Below are 18294 nucleotides of genomic sequence, written 5' to 3' on the forward strand. Positions count from 1 at the left end.
TCCTGTGCTGAAGAGCTGGAAAGGAGCTCACACAGGTGTCGGCTGGCCAGACGCCGGCTGAAGCAATCACCTCCGTGCTGCTGTCATCAGCTAAGCCTTGGCATGGCCCAAAGCCTTGGCAAGGAAGATTCCCTTTATTTGATTTCATTTTTGAGTCTCAGGGAAGAAGTCTCATAAACCCAGCAGCACTCCAACTAAAACATTGCTTCAGGTGCTCACATTTTACAGTTTGAGGTGGGGCTGGCAAGGGCTGCCCCTCCCCACCTGCTCTTTTGGTTAAGCAGCACCCAGCAAGACATAAAATAAAAGCAAGTCCTGAACACACAGAAATCTCTTCCCACAGCAGCATCAAAGAGGGACAGATCTCTACATCACAACAAGCAAATGGGAAAGAAAATCAACACCTGAGGGCATGGAGGTGGGAGAAGAGACTTCAGAAGGGAGTGTGAGAGCAGAACCAACCCAACCCTGCCAGGGATGACTTCATTACAGCAGCTCTCCTCCCTCTGCTGAGCAGCCTGGCATGGCAAAGCTGAAGCTCTCAGACTTGGAGCTTCAGCTGAGACAGACCTACCCAAGTGAGGAGACACCCATGCTTTAAAAGGCAGTAAGCAGAGAGAAGCCCCTTGGCTTTCTAGGAGCATGAGTCTGTGATGCTCTGACTAAGGAATAATGAAAACAGGACCAGTTTTAGTCTCCTGGGACCAGCTAGTCTCCCCTTAGGAGGAGATGCAAGACTATCTACAGCTTTTAGGAATAAGCCTGAGAGTCACTAGTGCAGCAGCAAGCACCTTTTAGCTGTGTAAGCTGCAAGTTTACCTTAGCACAGCTGAGAAGCAGGTTGCAGTTGCAGCTCCTTGGCTCCTTTCTGACCTGAATGAATCTATGAAATCCTGCATGTTCGAGCTGCTTTCTCCATCACGGTTAGCAAACAGCCATGGGTGCTCAGGAGTCAGCTGCCAGAGCAGCACAGCCCAGGAGCTTGACACTGCAGGAGTTTGAAACCTGCTCCAGATGCCTCAAGCCCAGCTCTGGCTCATCAGGCCTCTTGCTCTACACAAATGGAACCATCCAAGTTGTTTTAACCCCACCTTCCTCAAAACAAGGAAGCACTTCATGGCTGCTGAGCCCCTTTGTGGGAGACTGGCCTCCACAGGGGAAGGCTGTTTTGAAAGACCCAGGAGCTAGTGCTAGAAGGTAACTTTTGCAGAGTTTAGGATGCAGGAATAGGTTAGAAGCAGCATTAAGAACAGCTGCATCACCTCCTAGTTCAGAACAGCCTCCACAACACAACAAAAGTATCTCCCACAAAAATCAGTTGAAACTTTCCCTCCCCCAGTGTCTAAGATTCAAAGAAAAGAAAAAATGCCAAATGGGAGAGAAGCTTTGTGCTGTCCTCACTCTCATGGAATTGCTTCCTACTCACCTAACAGTGTCTGCAAGCAAGAGCACAACAAATGAACTGCTTCTCCCTCCCCAGGCTGGGCAGTGACAGGCTGAAGAGCAGCCCTGAGAAAGACTTGGGGGTGCTGGTGGAGGAGAAGCTCAACAGGAGCTCTCAGTGTGCACTTGCAGCCCAGAGAGCCAATCAGATCCTGGGCTGCAGCAAGAGAAGTGTGGCCAGCAGGTCAAGGGAGGTGTTTCTCCCCCTCCACTCAGCTCTGGTGAGACCCCACCTGGAGTACTGCCTCCAGTTCTGGAGCCCCTATTACAAGAGGGATCTGGAGGTGCTGGAAGGTGTCCAGAGAAGGGCCACGAGGATGAGCAGAGGGCTGGAGTACCTCTCCTATGAGGACAGACTGAAGGAGTTGGGGCTCTGAGGTGACCTAATTGTGGCCTTCCAGTATCTGAAGGGGGCTACAAGAAGGCTGGGGAGGGACTTCTCAGGATCTCAGGTAGTGACAGGACTAGGGGGAATGGAATGAAGCTGGAGGTGGGGAGATTCAGGCTGGACGTGAGGAGGAAGTTCTTCCCCATGAGAGTGGTGAAGCCCTGGAATGGGTTGTCCAGGGAGGTGGTTGAGGCCCCATCCCTGGAGGTGTTTAAGCCCAGGCTGGATGAGGCTCTGGCCAGCCTGATCTAGTGTGAGGTGTCCCTGTCCATGGCAGGGGAGTTGGGACCAGATGATCCTTGTGGTCCCTTCCAACCCTGACTGATTCTATGAAATGCAGACACACCACTGAATTGCTTCCTATTCACCTCCCAGTGTCTACAAGCCAGAGCACAACACATGAACTGCTTCTGCCTCCCCAGGCTGAGAGAAGCAGGCACACCACTGACACCAGGCTTTGGGCTTTTTTTCCAAAAGGGTTTTCCTTTTTTATATCATTTCCTTCCCCCCCCCCCCCCCCCCCCCCACTACCCAGGTAAGATTTATACAATAAAATTTTTCAACTGAAAATCCTTTTTCACAACAGTGGAGCAAGCAGAACCTGCCAGGTGTGCACGGCCCAGCACGACCTAGTACAGAGATGGACAATGTCACAACGAAGATCAGACGCTTGGCCTCTGCTTCTCTGCCACCCAGCCTCACTCCCAGGCAGAGCTTTGCCACGCAGCTCTTGGCAAACCTCTGCAGCTGGTGGCTTCTGCACAGAAAGCCCCATCCCTGCAAGATGCTGCCAGGCCCGTTTCAGCAGTTCCTTCAAGAGGCCAGCTGGTTAACATGTGGTCACTAAGAGCTACTCAGACACACACAAGGGTACAGATGTCAGCACTGTAACACAGAGTCGACACTTACAGATGTCGATTGCTTCAAGTCTCTGCTACACATCTGAAGGTGGACACTGACCAACTGCCTCTGCTTTAATTCCCTCAGAACTGAGTTAGCACGTGAGGGGGGCACATACCACAGCAGCCCTGCAATACTGATATTCCTGCACTGCTTGCCTTTTCACTGCCTCCCCACCCAAACCAGACTTGCAGGTACAGTAAGACCCTACTGCAGTAATTCAAGAAGCTAACTTGGAGAAGCTGACTCCAGATCCCACCTCCCTCCAGCACCACACACACAAGAGGGGTTCTTCCCACAGCAAAAAGCAGAGGCATTTTCAGCAGAGGTCCATTCCTGTGGGCACACAGCTGGCATGCCTGCTCCTGGCCCACTCTTTCCAAAGGGAACTGTGGTCTGTTTCAAAGCGTTGTGTCATCTTTTACCAAAGGCGAAAGCTACCCCTCCCTTCCGAGAACAATGGCTTCCATCATCCAGCAAGTCCAAAGCTCCAGGCCCAGCACAGCAGTCACTGCTTTGCCTTTTTGACTATGGTGCCAACAGCTGATATGACAGTGGTCTTGGATCCACTTGCGCTGGTGGTCACTGTGACGACGCCTGGCAGCGTGGCGGTAGTGGTGAGGATGGTGGGCTGAGCTATCGTCGTTACAGGGATGGCAGAGTCCCACTTGCTCTTCCTCTTCTGGGCATCTGTGGGTTTGATTAGGTCAAGCAGACATGGATTAGCAGGATGTCACCAATCCCCTCCTAACACCCTGTCTTGTCAGCTCTTAATGTGCCACTGCTTGACCAGACAGCTTTCCCTCGCAGTAATTTCGGCACACGCTGCTGAGGAGAAGACAACTTCGTGCCTCAAGAGTCACAGTAAAACTCTGCACCTGAACTCCAGCCAAATAGGAGACAGGTTCACTCCTTGCCCCAAAGCACATTTCATTTCAACAGAGCACACTTAGCTCAGTTGCTCAGGTACAGGACACTCAGCCTGCAGTGTTTTCTCTCCCTTCCCCTCACTTGGAAATGCAGGAGAAAAAATTTTCAGTCTTTCCAAATCTCTCCAGATCAAGCAGTCCAAGGACCCTCTGCAACCATAAACATCAGCAGCCTTCTTGACCTGCTAATAAACCTCTTCTCCATCCATCCTCTCTCCCAAGCTTTCATTGCAGAAGGATAGCCATGGGATACAGGGAGTGGAGAAAAGCTAATCCATCAGCTCCTGGAAGGAACCTTCAAGTGAGGAGCCTTCAGGGCTCTCCTGAAGCCCTAATCCCAGCCTTACTGCAGCACAAGAGGCACAATCACAACTGTCTCTTACCTCCCACTGTGGTGCTGGATGTCGTGGTGGTCGTAGAAGAGGCACTTGTCGTTGTGCCCTTCTTAGTGCCAGTCACAAATTCAATCTGGGAAGGGGGAGACACACAGGGGAGAGGGGAGGAGATAAAACCGAAATGTAAGTGCACAAAGCCTTTGTCTGAACCCACCTCACATGGTTTTAAGAACAGCTTCAGTGTCATGTCAGACACCGGCCTCTGAGCTGACTGTGATGCAGGAAGAAAGATGCAGACCTGAGGCCAAAGCATACTGAAGTCCTGAGGATTGTTGAGGATTCCTGCAACCCAGCTCCTAAGTCAGATGCAATAAAAGTCTGTTTGTAACCGACACAAGCACAGGGATTCGATACAGCTCAGGAAGGACAGATCCTGACCATCAAAGAATGCATTGACACAGTCAAAAGCCCTCTGTTCTTTTTCCTTCAAGAAACCTGCAGGACAAGCCCCTGCCTGCATGATTTTCTGCAACTGCATGGTGGCAGGAAACCTAGCAACAAGAGCTACAACAGCACACAGCCTCCTCTTTTCAAACTGCAGATCTGGGCAAGGACACAATCAGATGCCTTTGTTACTGTGCAAAACCCAAAACAAGCAGCAAGACACAGCATGTGCTGCAAGAAAAAAAAGAGCACACCACCTCCACATACTGAACAAGGAACCTCCTGCAAGGTTAGATGCAATCGCTACCATCAGATGGTTTTCTGGGCTTTGCCAATGAGGCTGAAGCACCTCTGCTATGAGGATAGGCTGAGAGACCTGGGGTTGTTCAGCCTAGAGAAGGCTCTGGGGGGACCTTAGAGCTGCTTTCCAATACCTGAAGGGATCCTACAGGACGGCTGCAGAGGGACTTTTCATATGGGTGTCTAGCAACTGGACAAGAGGGAATGGTTTTAAGTTGGGGGAGAGTAGGGTTAGACTGGATCTTAGGAAGAAGTTCAGTACAAGGATGGTGAGACCCTGGAATAGGCTGCCCAGGGAGGTTGTGGATGCCTCCTCCCTGGGAATGTTCAAGGCCAGGTTGGATGAGGCCTTAGCATAGCTGAGTTGAGAGGTGTCCCTGTTTGAGGCAGGGAGGTTGGAGGAGATGACATCTAAGGTCCCTTCCAACCTAAGCCATTCTGTCATTCTATGATTCTGATGCCAGCCAGTAGCTTAAAGGCAGCACTGCTGGAAGACAAGAATAAAATCTCCCAGGGCCTGTCTGTGCTCCTTGAGGGGTACAGAAGAATGCATATTTTGTAACAAGCCCAGTTAAAGCTGCAACAGGCCCAGCATTTCTGGAAATTAGATGCAAGAAGGCAATATCCAGGAGAAGAGAATGCTGATAGACTCACAATGAGATAGGATGAGGAAATGAAGCTAGAACTAGGCTATGCCACCAGGTGAAATGTCATAGATAAGAAAAAGAGTTGTTCTTTATGTCTTATCTTCCCTGTATCTGGCTTACTGAATGCCAGTTTAAGAGCTCTGCTTTAAATATGCTGACAAAACAGCAGGAAATTCAGTGGAATAAACAACCTAGAGAAAGGGACCTTACAGGAAGGGCAAACATCTTGATCTGTGCAGCCTGGGAAAAGGCACACCAGAAGAAAGGACAGGATCAGGGAATACCAAGCAGTATTAGCACAGAGCACACGAAGAGCAAAGCAACAAGGTGGAATTCAGCAGGGAAGCAAACCAACCCCCTGGATCTCCATCTCTTTTGGTTCTGAATAGCTACCTTTGTGCGTTCCTTCTTGGCCTTCTCCAGCTTGTCCATTTCAATCTTCTGGGCTTTGGCTGAAAGAAACAAAACAAAACAAAAACCCCCTCAGAAGTCACAAGAAGCTCTAGGAGCAGCACAAACCCATAGTGTCATCTCACTCCTTTCCCATCATCAATAATCAAAACCTTCAAACTGTGTACACAAGACTCATCTGCCATGAAACTAGCTCATGAAACTAGCTACTGCTCTTTAATCCAAGCATTGCTGCACACAACTAATGGTTTAAGGGATGAAAACCTTGAAGAACCAATTTAAAGGACAAGGCTTTCCAGACTGATGAAGCATCAATAACATTCAGGCACATCCAACCAGAATGAAGCACTGAAAGAGCAGCATGTGATGACTTCTCATTTATAAAGGAAGTCAAGACTCCAGTACAGTTAATTAACTACAGAACACAAAGGACTAAGGAAAAAAGAAAAGAGAAAAGAAAAAAGAACAGACTTCCTGGAATTACCTAATGCCTCATAATATGAATCCTCTGACCAGCCATGAGGATCAAACATGTCCTAAAGGAAAGGAAGAAAAACCCACAGTCAGATGAGGGCTATTTCCACTTGTGAACAAAAATGCAGTTCAAAAATGGTTTATGTATTTCACTCATCAATGATTTCTTCCTGTATCCCAGCTCCACAAAGATCACATCAGACCTTCTTTTACAGGACCACCTTCTGTTGTGAATGAAGGAACAGCTTTGAAGCCAAAAGGATTCTGGGTTAGGATGCATTTTTCTGCTGCTCAGCCTCTGTCCCTGCCAAGGGGTTTCCCATTTATCTACAGAGTACAGCAGCTTTTGTTCAGAGTCACTGTAGCAAAGCTGGAGGTACAGAGGCTCAGCACCACATCAAAATGTTCACTTCAATGCAGAGGATCAGATTTAAGTTCCTTTAAAGGATCTCTAAGCAAGCAGGCTTGAGAAAGCCCAAGGCAAGACCTTACAGCCCTGTGTTATCTTTTACCAACTCCCCTACCAGTCAAAAGTATTGCACCTCACCTTTGGATAGTTTGTGCCAAGCTCATCAATTGAACAAAACTGGATCAGCTTCTCATAAATGCTGCAAAGGAAAGACAAGAGCTCAGAACACAGCCAGGGGGCCAGAAGGAAATGGGATGCAGTTCAGATTGTTAGTACCAAGAGGTTGTCACCTCTTCCAGCTGTAAGAGCAAGATCAGGACATGGGAAGCTACACTTGCTATGATGCATGTGGCATGTCAATAACCACCTGACTCCCTGCTTCCTCCAAGTGAAATCTCCCAGCTCCCAGAACAGACACACCAGAACCACTTCGCCCAAAGCTCATACGTTTAAAATCCAACCACCGCGCCAACCCCGGCTGCTGCCTCCCAGAGCACACAGAAAAGCTTCACTGCTTCACCCTCAAATGAGGTTTTATTTTTGTAACCTTTTGCCCAGGATTCTGTTTATGCCACAATTCCAGAGAAGAAAATTCTTGGAATTTGCTCTGTGGTGCTATGGTGACACAGATAAAGGCGGTGACTCACCTGGGGTTGCGGAACTCCTTTTTCCTCTGAATGATGTAGTTCATGTCCATGCCCTCTTTAATCTTCCTCTCATACAGCTTTTGAATTTTATCCTAAGGGAGAAGGATTTACAGGGTGAGCCAGTACAAAAAAGAAGGAGCACACCAGCTGACTGGCAAAGGTGGTATGTGGAAGCACGCCAGCTGAAACACTGACCTTGCATGGAGCAAGGATTCCACCTCTCCCAGTGACCTCCCTGCATGGAGCAAGGATTCCACCTCTCCCAGTGACCTCCCTGCATGGAGCAAGGATTCCACCTCTCCCAGTGACCTCCCTGCATGGAGCAAGGATTCCACCTCTGCCAGGCAGGTTGATTAGAACAGACACTTCTTCCTTTAAGACCTGAAAGTAACTTCCTGAGCTGTCTGGATGGGAACTGATCACTTTCTGAAGGTTCCAGTGATTAAAGATTGACATTTGGGGCTGCAGTGCACACTACAGTTTCCCAGTCTGTTGGAAGGGACCTCAAGGATCATCCAGTCCAACCTCTCAGGGTAGGAATACAGTTTAAATGAGATGGCCTAGCACCCTGCCAAGCTGGGCCTTGAAACTGTCTAATGTTTCCTTTAAGCTGTGACTGCAGAGGCCATCTCTGAGAGGGACAGGTGAACTCCCCAAAGGTTCTCTCCTAACTCAGAGTGACCATCACATCCCCCTTCCACCTGAAAAAACAGCTGCTGGGCTACACTGCACAGAAGACAAGGCTCATGGCTACACCTGAGCAACAAACAGGTGAGCAGAGCAACATTCTGCTAGAGAACCACATCCAATGTGATCCTCAGGCACTGCTGGTGGTGTCTGCTGGCAGCCAGCTGCTCTTACGACCAATGCACTCTTAACTCCCTGCCTGGGTGCAGTGGTCAGTTTGATAGAATCAGCTTCTCTGCAGATCCTTCCCACAGTTACCAAGGCTCAGTGGGTTGCTGAAGCCAGGAGCCCCTGCAAAAGGCAATTTAACTGCCTCAGTTTGGAAATGTGAAGCAGTCCTACTCTCTAAAAGAGAATGAAAGGTTTGAAAAGTAAAGATGATCTTTTTTCCCCCCCCATCCTCATCAATGCAGGGAAAGCCCTTAAAAGTATTGTTGCTTTTAAGTTAAAGGGAATAGCAAAAGCAGACATTTTCATAGGGAACATAAACTTGAAGGGGATTACCAGGAGAACAATCTCCTGCATCTTTTCATTTCAGCACAAATTTGTCATATCAAGTAAGACCAGAGGCCTTCAGTCTTGCAGGATGGGAGAGCTGAGTCAACTTTCCTTTGTTGTTTCTGGATAAGTCCCTTCATGCCTCCCTCTGTATGAGCAGTCAACTCAAATGCAGAACACTGACTACTGTCTAAGGGTTTGCTCATGTCTGAATGAAAGAGGATTGTTAAGAGCTGATACAAAACTTCTGTTTCATCAACCTTAAACAAAAAAAAAAAAAAAAAGCAGCTTTATAAAATAAGTTTTCACAAGGTCTTCACAAAACTAGCAAAAAGAAATTACTTTATCTCCACACCCAGTGCACACATCATGAGGTTTGAAGGAACCCCTGCAAGAAGGTGAACGTGGGGAGTAGAAATGACTGAATAGGTGTTCCCTTTGGTCTCCCCCACTGGAGAGGGAGGGAGCAGTACAGTTCACATTGTCTACAAATGGGGAAATACTCCCTTTGGCAGAGTTCAAGGTGAAGTTTATTGGAGGAAGCCTGAGAAAAGGGAAAAGCCTTGACCATATTGCATCTCTAAAGAACAATCCCAACTCCTTGCTCAAAGTGCTCCGAGCTGTGGTTTGACCTGCACACAGGGGATGTGTTCTCCTTTGATTTAACACAGCAGACTGCTGTCAAAGGGGAAGAAAATCCTACAAGAGAATACAATAAACCAGGTTGGAAAAGACCTCTGAGATCATCAAGTCCAACCTATCACCCAACACCATCTAATCAACTAAACCACAGCACCAAGTGCCTCATCCACTCTATTCTTAAACACCTCCAGGGATGGTGACTCCACCACCTCCCTGGGCAGCACATTCCGATGGCCAATCTCTCTTTCTATGAAGAACTTCTTCCTAACATCCAGCCTAAACCTCCCATGGCACAGCTTGAGACTGTGTCCTCTTGCTCTGGTGCTGGTTGCCTGGGAGAAGAGACCAATCCCCACCTGGCTACAACCTCCCTTCAGGTAGTTGTAGAGAGCAAGGTGGTCTCCCCTGAGCCTCCTCTTCTCCAGGCTAAGCAACCCCAGCTCCCTCAGCCTCTCCTCATAGGGCTTGTGCTCCAAACCCCTCCCCAGCTTTGCTGCCCTTCTTCTGCCTCATTCTGCCTGCTGGAGCTCTGTGCATTCCTCAGACCTAACGCACCCTCACTCACTGATGTCAGAACAGCAAAATCCTCCGGCAGCACAAGAGGAGGGCTGGGTGTGCCCAGGTACACTGTGACAAGAAAGCCTGATCTGGATGGTGAGTCACTCTGAATCACCATTGCATCTTAGTAGCTTGCTTCACAGAGCCCTCCACTAGGGATTCTTCACTTGTATTTCTCCCAGGCAGATCACTGCAGTTAAAACTCAAATGGGTGGCAGGAAACACGAGTCCCTGCTCTTCATTTGCCTTCTATCAGGAGGGAGAGAAGAGCAGAAGGCTATTGCAAAGTTGCTTACTGCAATTATTTGGGTGTGCACCAGACAAAACATGCATTTGTTTTCTTTTGCTGCTTCTAAGCTACTAGCCTTCCTTCTAAATGTTTATCATCTGAAGATATGTAGGTGGAAAAGGAATCCAGTCAATGCTGCCTCAACTATTCCAGTCAGGGGATTCCTGGGCCTGTGTAGAAAAACAATCACTTGTTCTTTCCTAGGGAGCTGAATTTTGCTGAGGTTAAGAGGATAGCAGCCTGCACAGTAAACACTGCTTCTGTGGCCCTGGAGGGATCAAGAGTCATTTTAAAGCACAAGTGACCCACAGAGACAGGAAAGCAGCTTTAAACTGCTCTTGAGATCCCTGAACTAGAATTGCAGTAAAGTCTCAAGCATTAACACAGAGGGCTCATAAAGTCAGTGTGGCAAAGCTCCAGCTTTGATGCTGCATTTCTGCTGTGTGCAAAAAATCCTGAGCAGTGTTCCCAAGCATGCCCTCTCCCTAATGAACTGCAAGCCTTCATTAAAAAATGAGTGGACTTATACCAACCTGCAAGTGGTTAGAACATCTGCCAGGAGGCTCAGGAGGGATTTTGATCTCATCTGGAGACATGTTTCGCACTCTCTCTGAAAAAGAAGCTGTAGAGAGCAAACTGGGCATGAGTTCTGGCAGTACTGAATGGAATTCAAGCCATGCAAGTCATTAAACTTGTTTTGTGTCCTTGCTAGTGCTGCTTTATCATTGAGGACCCATGGGTGAAGGTAACAGGGGAATGTTTGCAGCTGGTACTTGTGGTGTTGTCAAAGCGCTGAGCAAGTAACCTAAAGGTTACATCACTGTATTGGGGGGATGTGAAGGTTGCTTTTTCTGCCTCATGCCATGGTTCTGTATCACACTCATGCTTAAAGCTTTATTTTCAGGGATCTCTTCACCCCAGAATGGAAATTTGAGAAGCTAAGCTACTTCCCACTCCAGCTGCAATTGTTGATAAGATGCTCAAAGGCAATGGATCTCCAGAGGAACAAAGGTTGGTCTGTGGAAGGTATCTCACTGTCCACTACACACTGAGCTGTTCAGATAGCCTGGAATCTCTGACAGAACTTGTGTCAGGATACTCAGAGAGAGAATCAGACTGTGTATCAGTCTGAGGAGGATCAGGGACCAATCCAAAGCAGTCTGGCTCATTGTCATTTTGGGGACATAATCATGTAGGGTCCTATTTAGGTCAAGACCTACCCATATGAACAAAAATGGCTGAAGAAGGGAACAACCCTCCCCAAGGCTGTCAGGAGTTAACCACAAGAAATTACATTTCATCCTGAAGCTAAGGTTTCCTTAACAGGCCCTTTGATCTTTGCTTAGCATCAGAATCTTGCTAGAAAGAGCAACTCATTCTGCAGGACAAGAAGCTGCCAGACTTCTAGAGCTGTTTGTGTTGCTACTCTGATAGTATTATCAGAGTACCTGACTGCCCTGTAGTTTACAGAGTGATCAGCAAAAGAAACAGCCATGCTTCTCCCTACTGCCTGCTTCTTTCCCACTGTTATGGGGAATCCAGGCAGCTATCTAGCCCAGTCGTGGAGCTGAGATTTGTGCCACACTTCCACAGCTGGGATTGTTCTCAACTGTAATTTGTACAGGGAATACATCCCAGAGTTTTAGCCTGCAGAGGATAAGAGAGATCTGACACCAGCACAGAAGTCACTCACATTTGCAGCTCCTCAATGATACAGTCCTCAGCCAAAGCTGCCTGGACGGCAGCTCCAGCATGCTCATGTTCAGCTCTTTGACTAAAGCTCAGAAGGGCCCAAAAGGCAGAGAGGGCTGTTAGAACACAGGGTGCCTTCCTGCCTTCCAGCACAGAGCCTGGGACAGCTGAGGTTACAGACAACCAACACTACACATGTTCAGTGCTGCCATTTTCCATTTCCTTTGTAAAAATGTCAAGCATCCTTTGGAGATGCAAAGCTGGCAGGCAACCACTCACTCCATTTGATCAAGATGCTGCTGAGGGTTAAATTCTTCAGCAGCTGCTAGCAATGAACAAAAAGTGTCCTTTGGCATTTACTAAGAGGGTGCCTCTATGGAAGAGGGAAAGCTTGCCAGGGCCCCTGCAGAAGGGCAGGCAGACAGGAGCTCCCTGACAACAAGGCAGACATTTGTTATAGGTTACAGCTGCTGGTGGGGCAGGGAAGCCTCTAGTTTAATTAGAGATTCAGGAAACCAGAGAGACAGCAGCTCATAGGCAGAAGTGTTCACAACAGCACGCCAGGCTCTCTGGAAAGGTGAAAGCTGCTTATGAGCTTAAAAGATTCACAGCATCAGCAGAAACACTAGAAAACAGGCCACCAAATCCAGGCTCCATAAGGCAAAGAAAGGACCTAATGAGAAACAGTAAAATTCATCAAGCCTAGCTCCAAGTCAGACCTAACTCACAGGCTCCTTGGCATGTGAACAGAAGAGCCACGAAGAAACAAATCATTTATGGGAGGAGGGAGTTGTGTGCTCATGTAAACTCAGGGACTATGGGCAAGAACTCTTGTCTAGCATCAAGGAAGTCCTAAGAGTATGTTGAACAACAAATTCAAAGCTCAAATACCACTGGAGGAGGAACAAGAGTACCCAATGAGCCAATCTGGTTTGACCCAGGACTTTTCAGGTTTTGGTGCTTTCTGCTCTTTAGGTGGAACCATGTGAGAACAACCATCTACCAACATGATACTGAAGGGGGAAGGCATCTCATAATGCCTTACAAGGAACTGGAACTAAGACATCTGTGATCCCATCATAGCTGCACACAGCTGAAGGCTGAGTCAGCAGCGAGGGTACGTGTGGCCCTGTCCCACCTCAGGCTGAGCACAGACAAGCATTCAGCATTACTCAGTTCTTTCAACACACTGAAGGCAGACTGAGGTGCCACATCATTAGCAAGAAAAGGATGAGTTTAACCCCTTTGGGCTTATTTTGTAGCAAGGAAGTGCAAATTATCCATGCCCTTGAGCAGTCCCCAAACAGGTAAGAGAATGAATGATTCCACAACCTCCTCCCAGCAGGGCTTGGCCTAGAGAAAGGGGCTGCTAAGACAATCATTTGAGGGACTCCTGGAACTTGCAGCCAAGAAGGCAAACAGCATCCTGGCCTGCATCAGCAATAGCATGGCCAGGTGGACCAGGGCAGTGAACATGTCCCTGTACTTGGCACTGGTGAGGCCACACCTTGAATACTGTGTCCAGTTTGGGGCCCCTCACAAGAACACTGAGGTGCTGGAGTGTGTCCAGACAAGGGCAGTGAAGCAGGTGAAGGATCTAGAGAGCAGTTCTTCTGAGTGATGGCTGAAGTTGTTTAGCCTGGAGAAAATAAGGCTGAAGGGAAACCTTCTTGCCCTCTACAACTCCCTGAAAGGGGGCTGGAACAAAGTTGGGGTTGGTCTCTTCTCCCAAAAAGCAAGCAACAGCATAAGAGGAAACCGCTTCAGGATGTGACAGGGGAGGTTTAGGTTGGATATGAAGAAAAATTTCTTCACTGTAAGTGGTTAGGCCCTGGAACAGGCTGCCCAGGGAAGCAGTGGAGTCTCCATCCCTGGAAGTACTCAAAAAGTGTGTAGATGTGGTGCTGAGGGACATGGGTTAGGGACCTGGATTTGATGATCTTGGAGGTCTTTCCCAGCCTTGGTGATTCTATGATTCTGGGCTCCTGTATAGAATATTCTGTGTTTCCAAAGGCTCAAGCACAGCTCTCTGTTGCCTATACAGTGCAGATGAAGAAGGTGTGTCCTCACAGGATACATCCAACTGCTTTCTGTGTCCTGTTATTGCTGCCAGATCAAAGTTTTACTTTTACATGAGTCACAGGTAGTGACACTGGCTGCGGTCTCTAATTGGGCCTGTGATTTGCTGGCTCACAGCCTAGAGGATCTCCATGTGGGGACCTCAGGAAGCTGGCTGTTGGCACAATTAATCACTACAGGCACACCCAGAGTCTGGCTCCAGTAAATATCTTCCCCTTGGATTCAAGGCCAGGTAAAGAACTAAGACCATAAAGGAGACCCTGATTCATATGAAGGTTCAAGATGGCTGGAGTCAGGTCTGCAACTCAAAGCATCCTGCTGCTGAAGGACACAGCTACTGGTGCTTAGTTCAGGTCAGCTTGTAAATAAGTAAGACTTCATCAGCAATAGGTGCTTTAGTTGTACCACTAGCACATGCACTGAGGCAAGGCAGAGATCTTCAGCTTCTCCCAGGCTCTGCATAGGAGGCCAAAGTATAACCAGCTATCAGGGTGTACCTAGCAAAGATTCAGCATCTCAGTAGCCACTGGAGGAGATTTGCTTGCCACATTTAATCTGCTTCAGTTTCAGCTGGATGGGTTATTTGAGCAGTACATCCAACAGCACAAAGCCATACTGCAGAGCAGGAAAGGAAGGGGCATAGTGCACACTGTACACTCATTTCCTTCCAGAAAGGAGCAACTGCTCACAGTCCAAAGGTTATGCTGGAGACATAGACAGGAGCTTTTTCCCCCCTGCAGATGGGTCAGCATGTTCTCCTAGTGCAGGGAAACCCAAAAGAATGAAGAGAGCTGGCTCTACCTGGAGAAGATTGGGGCATGGGTCATCTAAGGTCTGGTAAAGCCTCAGCACTTCCAGTGAATAACACTGCTCCCCAAGTAGGATGAAGAAGTCCTGTCCCTTCCAAGGGTCACTTCTGAGGTGCACTTTTAGCAGCCACAAGGAAGCACAGGCAGTATCAGGTGCCAGCTTGTCTATAAAGATCACACTATGCAAAAAAAAACCAAGCAAAGACCTGGAAAGGGCAATGAGAGGGACAAGGCTTTCCCCAGAGCCACGCAAACCGGTGGTGCCTGGTCTCCAAACCTGCATTCTTTGGCACTCTAATCAAGCCTGCTTGGCATAAACCAGGCTCTGTGGGGTTATGATTTCCTGGCACCAGAACAGCCAAATCAGAGGGAAGAACTGGAGGCAACAACATGCCAGTGAGTCACCCATCCATGGATGGACACTAGTTCCCTTTCTGCTCTGTGGGCTGAGAAATGCAGAAAGAGACCTGCAACTCAGCCATAATTTCTGCCCTTATGAACACTGACTTTGTGCTCAGATATCCTAAGGGCTAGAAGAGAACATTTCTTACAATCCAAAAGGTAAACAACCATGCTGCAAACAGCTTCAGGGGGGTAGAAAAGGAGCAGGGGGGGCAAACCAAAGGTATTATTTTGCAAGGCTGCAGGAAACAGCAAATGCTGTCAGCACCGTGGTACAAATACAACCAAAACACAAAACCAAAAGGATGTAGAAATCTACCCCAAAAAAGTTTCAGGTATATCTCTTCTTCCACCACAGGGCAGTTAACTACTGAAATCCCCCCTCCTACTCTTTCAGGCTTTGATTATGTGATCAGCCCTTCAGCCTAAGTCAGGACAATGAAGCCCTTCCCAAGCTGGTCCCTGCTGGTTTCTCTGTGCCAGCTCTAGCACTCACCTAGCATGCACTAAGCAACTCAAGGAATGGATCCAGCTGGAAGCCTCACAGGGAAAAAAAGTGAAATGAAGGTGCATCTCAGCTGGCTCCATCTCCCAGACCAGCTCAGGGCACACAAATGGGTGAGGTAAACCAGAAACACTACTTTTGGCAGGAGCCTACCTTTATGCTTTGCTTAAGGAACTCCATGACCATGGACTTTGATAAAGGTGATACTGAACAAGGTAAGGTTACCTTCTGAGAAGGGCAGACCCACAGAAGCTTTAATGCCAAAAGCAGCTGTGGAAAACTAAGGACACTGGAAAAAAAAAAACTCTGGACATGCAGACTGGAGAAGTCACTTGCTCTGTGTCAGAAAACCCTGCAACTCTCTCCATTTCAGAGTTCTACCTCTAAAAGCTCAGGTTGCCAGGAAAGGAGTGGTTCTCACCTCACACCAACCATAAAGTTCTTGCAACAGTTCCTTCCCAGCTAGATATGGTCTCATGCAAAAAAGACCTGCAGAATCCAGCATGATCTCCACTCACCTGGCTCTGCACTAACCTACCCAAAGCTCTGTGGGTGTTACTGTTGGGAAAGGTTATTGAAGATGACCCTGGACTTTCCAAATCAAATAGTGGTGCAATGAGTAAGTGAGATGTCACAATACCCCAGGAGCTTCACTAACCAAACATACCCTAGGCTAGGGCAATTTAGCAGCTATAAATCACTACAAGGAACACATTTAAGTGGGGATGTTCTGAGTTAAGTTCCTGAAGCCACAGAACAAAAGCATCTGTCATCATTCCTGGTTAGAGTGGCTCTCACAGAAGGGTCTGGACAGGGCTACTGCTTTATTGGTTTTAATATTGTTTTATGAGTGTGATTATTTTAATTCATTTTAATGCTTTAATTATTTTAAGGAATGGATTGTTTGGTTTTATTCAATTATTTTAAATACTTTTTTACTTCTTTTACTTATTTACTTGTTTTTAGTATTGTTTTTCAGCTCATCCAGAAGAAAACCACCAGTGCTGCCCTTTATATAGACATCTTTAGAACAGACTAGAATTAGCCAGGTTGGAAGAGGCCTTTGAGGTCATTTAGACATATTTGATATAGAAATATGTATAATAAATAGAGAAACATATTTAAATGAGAGTATATAATACAGAAAGATGTCCATCTTTTTCAGCCCTTTCAGCCAAAGGAAGACTTCACTGGAAGTATTCCATTGAGAGAGAACACTGCAGGTAGTAATTCAAACTACAGCCCTGTCAGGACAGGATGAAGATGCTTTATACAAAGGGGGAAGAAGCCTAGGTGGTCTGGTTTGACAAACATAAAACACACTTCTGAGCCAACTTACCAACCAGCTCCTGAGGATCTCTTTTCTCCAATTCTGAGAATTCCTAAGAGGAAGAGGGAAGAAACAGGTTTTAGTCAAGGTGTACTTCCAATCCAAAAGCTATACAGCACAGTTCAGAAATGCACACAATATTTCTGAGGCAAAAGAATAAAAATGAAGAACAGAATGCAAGTTATTAGATAACTGGGCAATGTTTGTACCATGGGAAGTCAAAGCCTAACAGGATGCTCTGTTTCCTCTCAGAACTGCAGTCTAAATTTAATGAAAGAATTTGGGCTTTGTTTCTGTGAGTGCTGGAAACTCCTTTTGAATTCCACAGAAACTGCTGCACTTGAAGCCTTTCCTCAAAGCAGATCAAACCATCAATTCTTCAGTTTTGGTGACTGGCCCTTGGCACCAGCCAAGGGTCAATGTTTTAGAGCACAGCTAGCTAAACACAAGCTGCAGCCAGCCCACAGAAAACTATCCCAGCCCTGGGAATGCCAGCACAGGCTTGTGCAACTTGCAGTGCTCCCAGCAGGGTCAGCAGGATGCACTCTCCAGAGCAACACAAAACCAGGTGGAACGCTCCCAGGGCCAGCAGCAGAGCACAGCAACTTCAGAGCAGGATCTGCTCAGCCTCTCCACCAACACCCAGAGCGCTGCAGAGTTCCAGGCTGCAGAAGTTTGCCAGTTGTGCCTGCTGCCAGAACCGACTGCTGTAAAAGTGCCATTCAGGGCTTTGGCTGGTAAACCCTCTCTGAAAATGCCAGGTGATGGAGACGCAGATCCTGCACTCTCATTTTGGAAAAACCTTCCCACTGTCAATTCTTTCCTGGCTGCTACTTTCCAGGAGTGATGTAGCCAATTTGCTCTTCTAGAAACTCCAGGGCAAGCTCCACTGGCTTGTAATGCTCGGTTTGGACATCCCAACACAGCTCTTCCCTCCTTAGTACATAATCTGTTGCAGGAGCACAGCAGATGTCTGCACCAAAGCCTGCTGAGCTGGAGCTGTCATGTAGGATCAGACAGTCTTAAAATATGCATTCACCTGATTGAGACCAACATTCAAGTGTTTTGGTGCTTCTGAGAGACCCCAGGAGTGTCACAAATGATACCAAGTTCAGCACAAGAAGTTTCAGAAACAGTATCAGCTGTATCCCAACACTGGCCTCTCCCCCCTCCCAAAGACCTTTTGTGACTGGCTGGGCTGTGTGTCCAAAATTCCTCAGTGCCTCCAAACACTGCAGCTATTCATTCAACCTGACAGAGACAGAAACCTACCTCCTCGCTGCTTAGTAACCACTCCCTGACCCCCCCCTTCTCTACTCCATTTCCAAGCAGGTGAGAGATGCATGAGGTGAGGAGAAAGCAGCAAGGTCACCAAGTCAGAGCTGTGCCAAATTCACTGTGAAAAATCATCAATATCCAGAGAAGCCAAAGCCCCCTGGAAGCAGATAAACAACTTCTTTGTGTGGCACCAAATGC

The 18294-nt window shown here is 47.6% G+C and overlaps 1 protein-coding gene across 2 annotated transcripts in view; it reads right to left on the reverse strand.

The window, feature by feature from the left end:
- Positions 1–2357: 2357 nt before the first annotated feature.
- SAP30BP (SAP30 binding protein) overlaps positions 2358–18294 on the reverse strand; it is a 35361-nt gene continuing 19424 nt past the window's right edge. For both annotated transcript variants that reach the window (XM_054171144.1, XM_009897941.2), the window contains 8 exons: positions 16828–16870; positions 10535–10623; positions 7328–7419; positions 6819–6879; positions 6282–6333; positions 5780–5838; positions 4044–4128; positions 2358–3421 (listed from right to left, as the gene is read on the reverse strand). In XM_054171144.1, the coding sequence (XP_054027119.1) occupies positions 3240–3421; positions 4044–4128; positions 5780–5838; positions 6282–6333; positions 6819–6879; positions 7328–7419; positions 10535–10623; positions 16828–16870 (663 nt within the window). In that variant the 3' untranslated portion in view covers positions 2358–3239. The remainder of the gene's footprint in view (positions 3422–4043; positions 4129–5779; positions 5839–6281; positions 6334–6818; positions 6880–7327; positions 7420–10534; positions 10624–16827; positions 16871–18294) is intronic.

Source organism: Dryobates pubescens, chromosome 20 (genome assembly GCF_014839835.1).
Source record: "Dryobates pubescens isolate bDryPub1 chromosome 20, bDryPub1.pri, whole genome shotgun sequence".
Lineage (NCBI taxonomy): Eukaryota > Metazoa > Chordata > Aves > Piciformes > Picidae > Dryobates > Dryobates pubescens.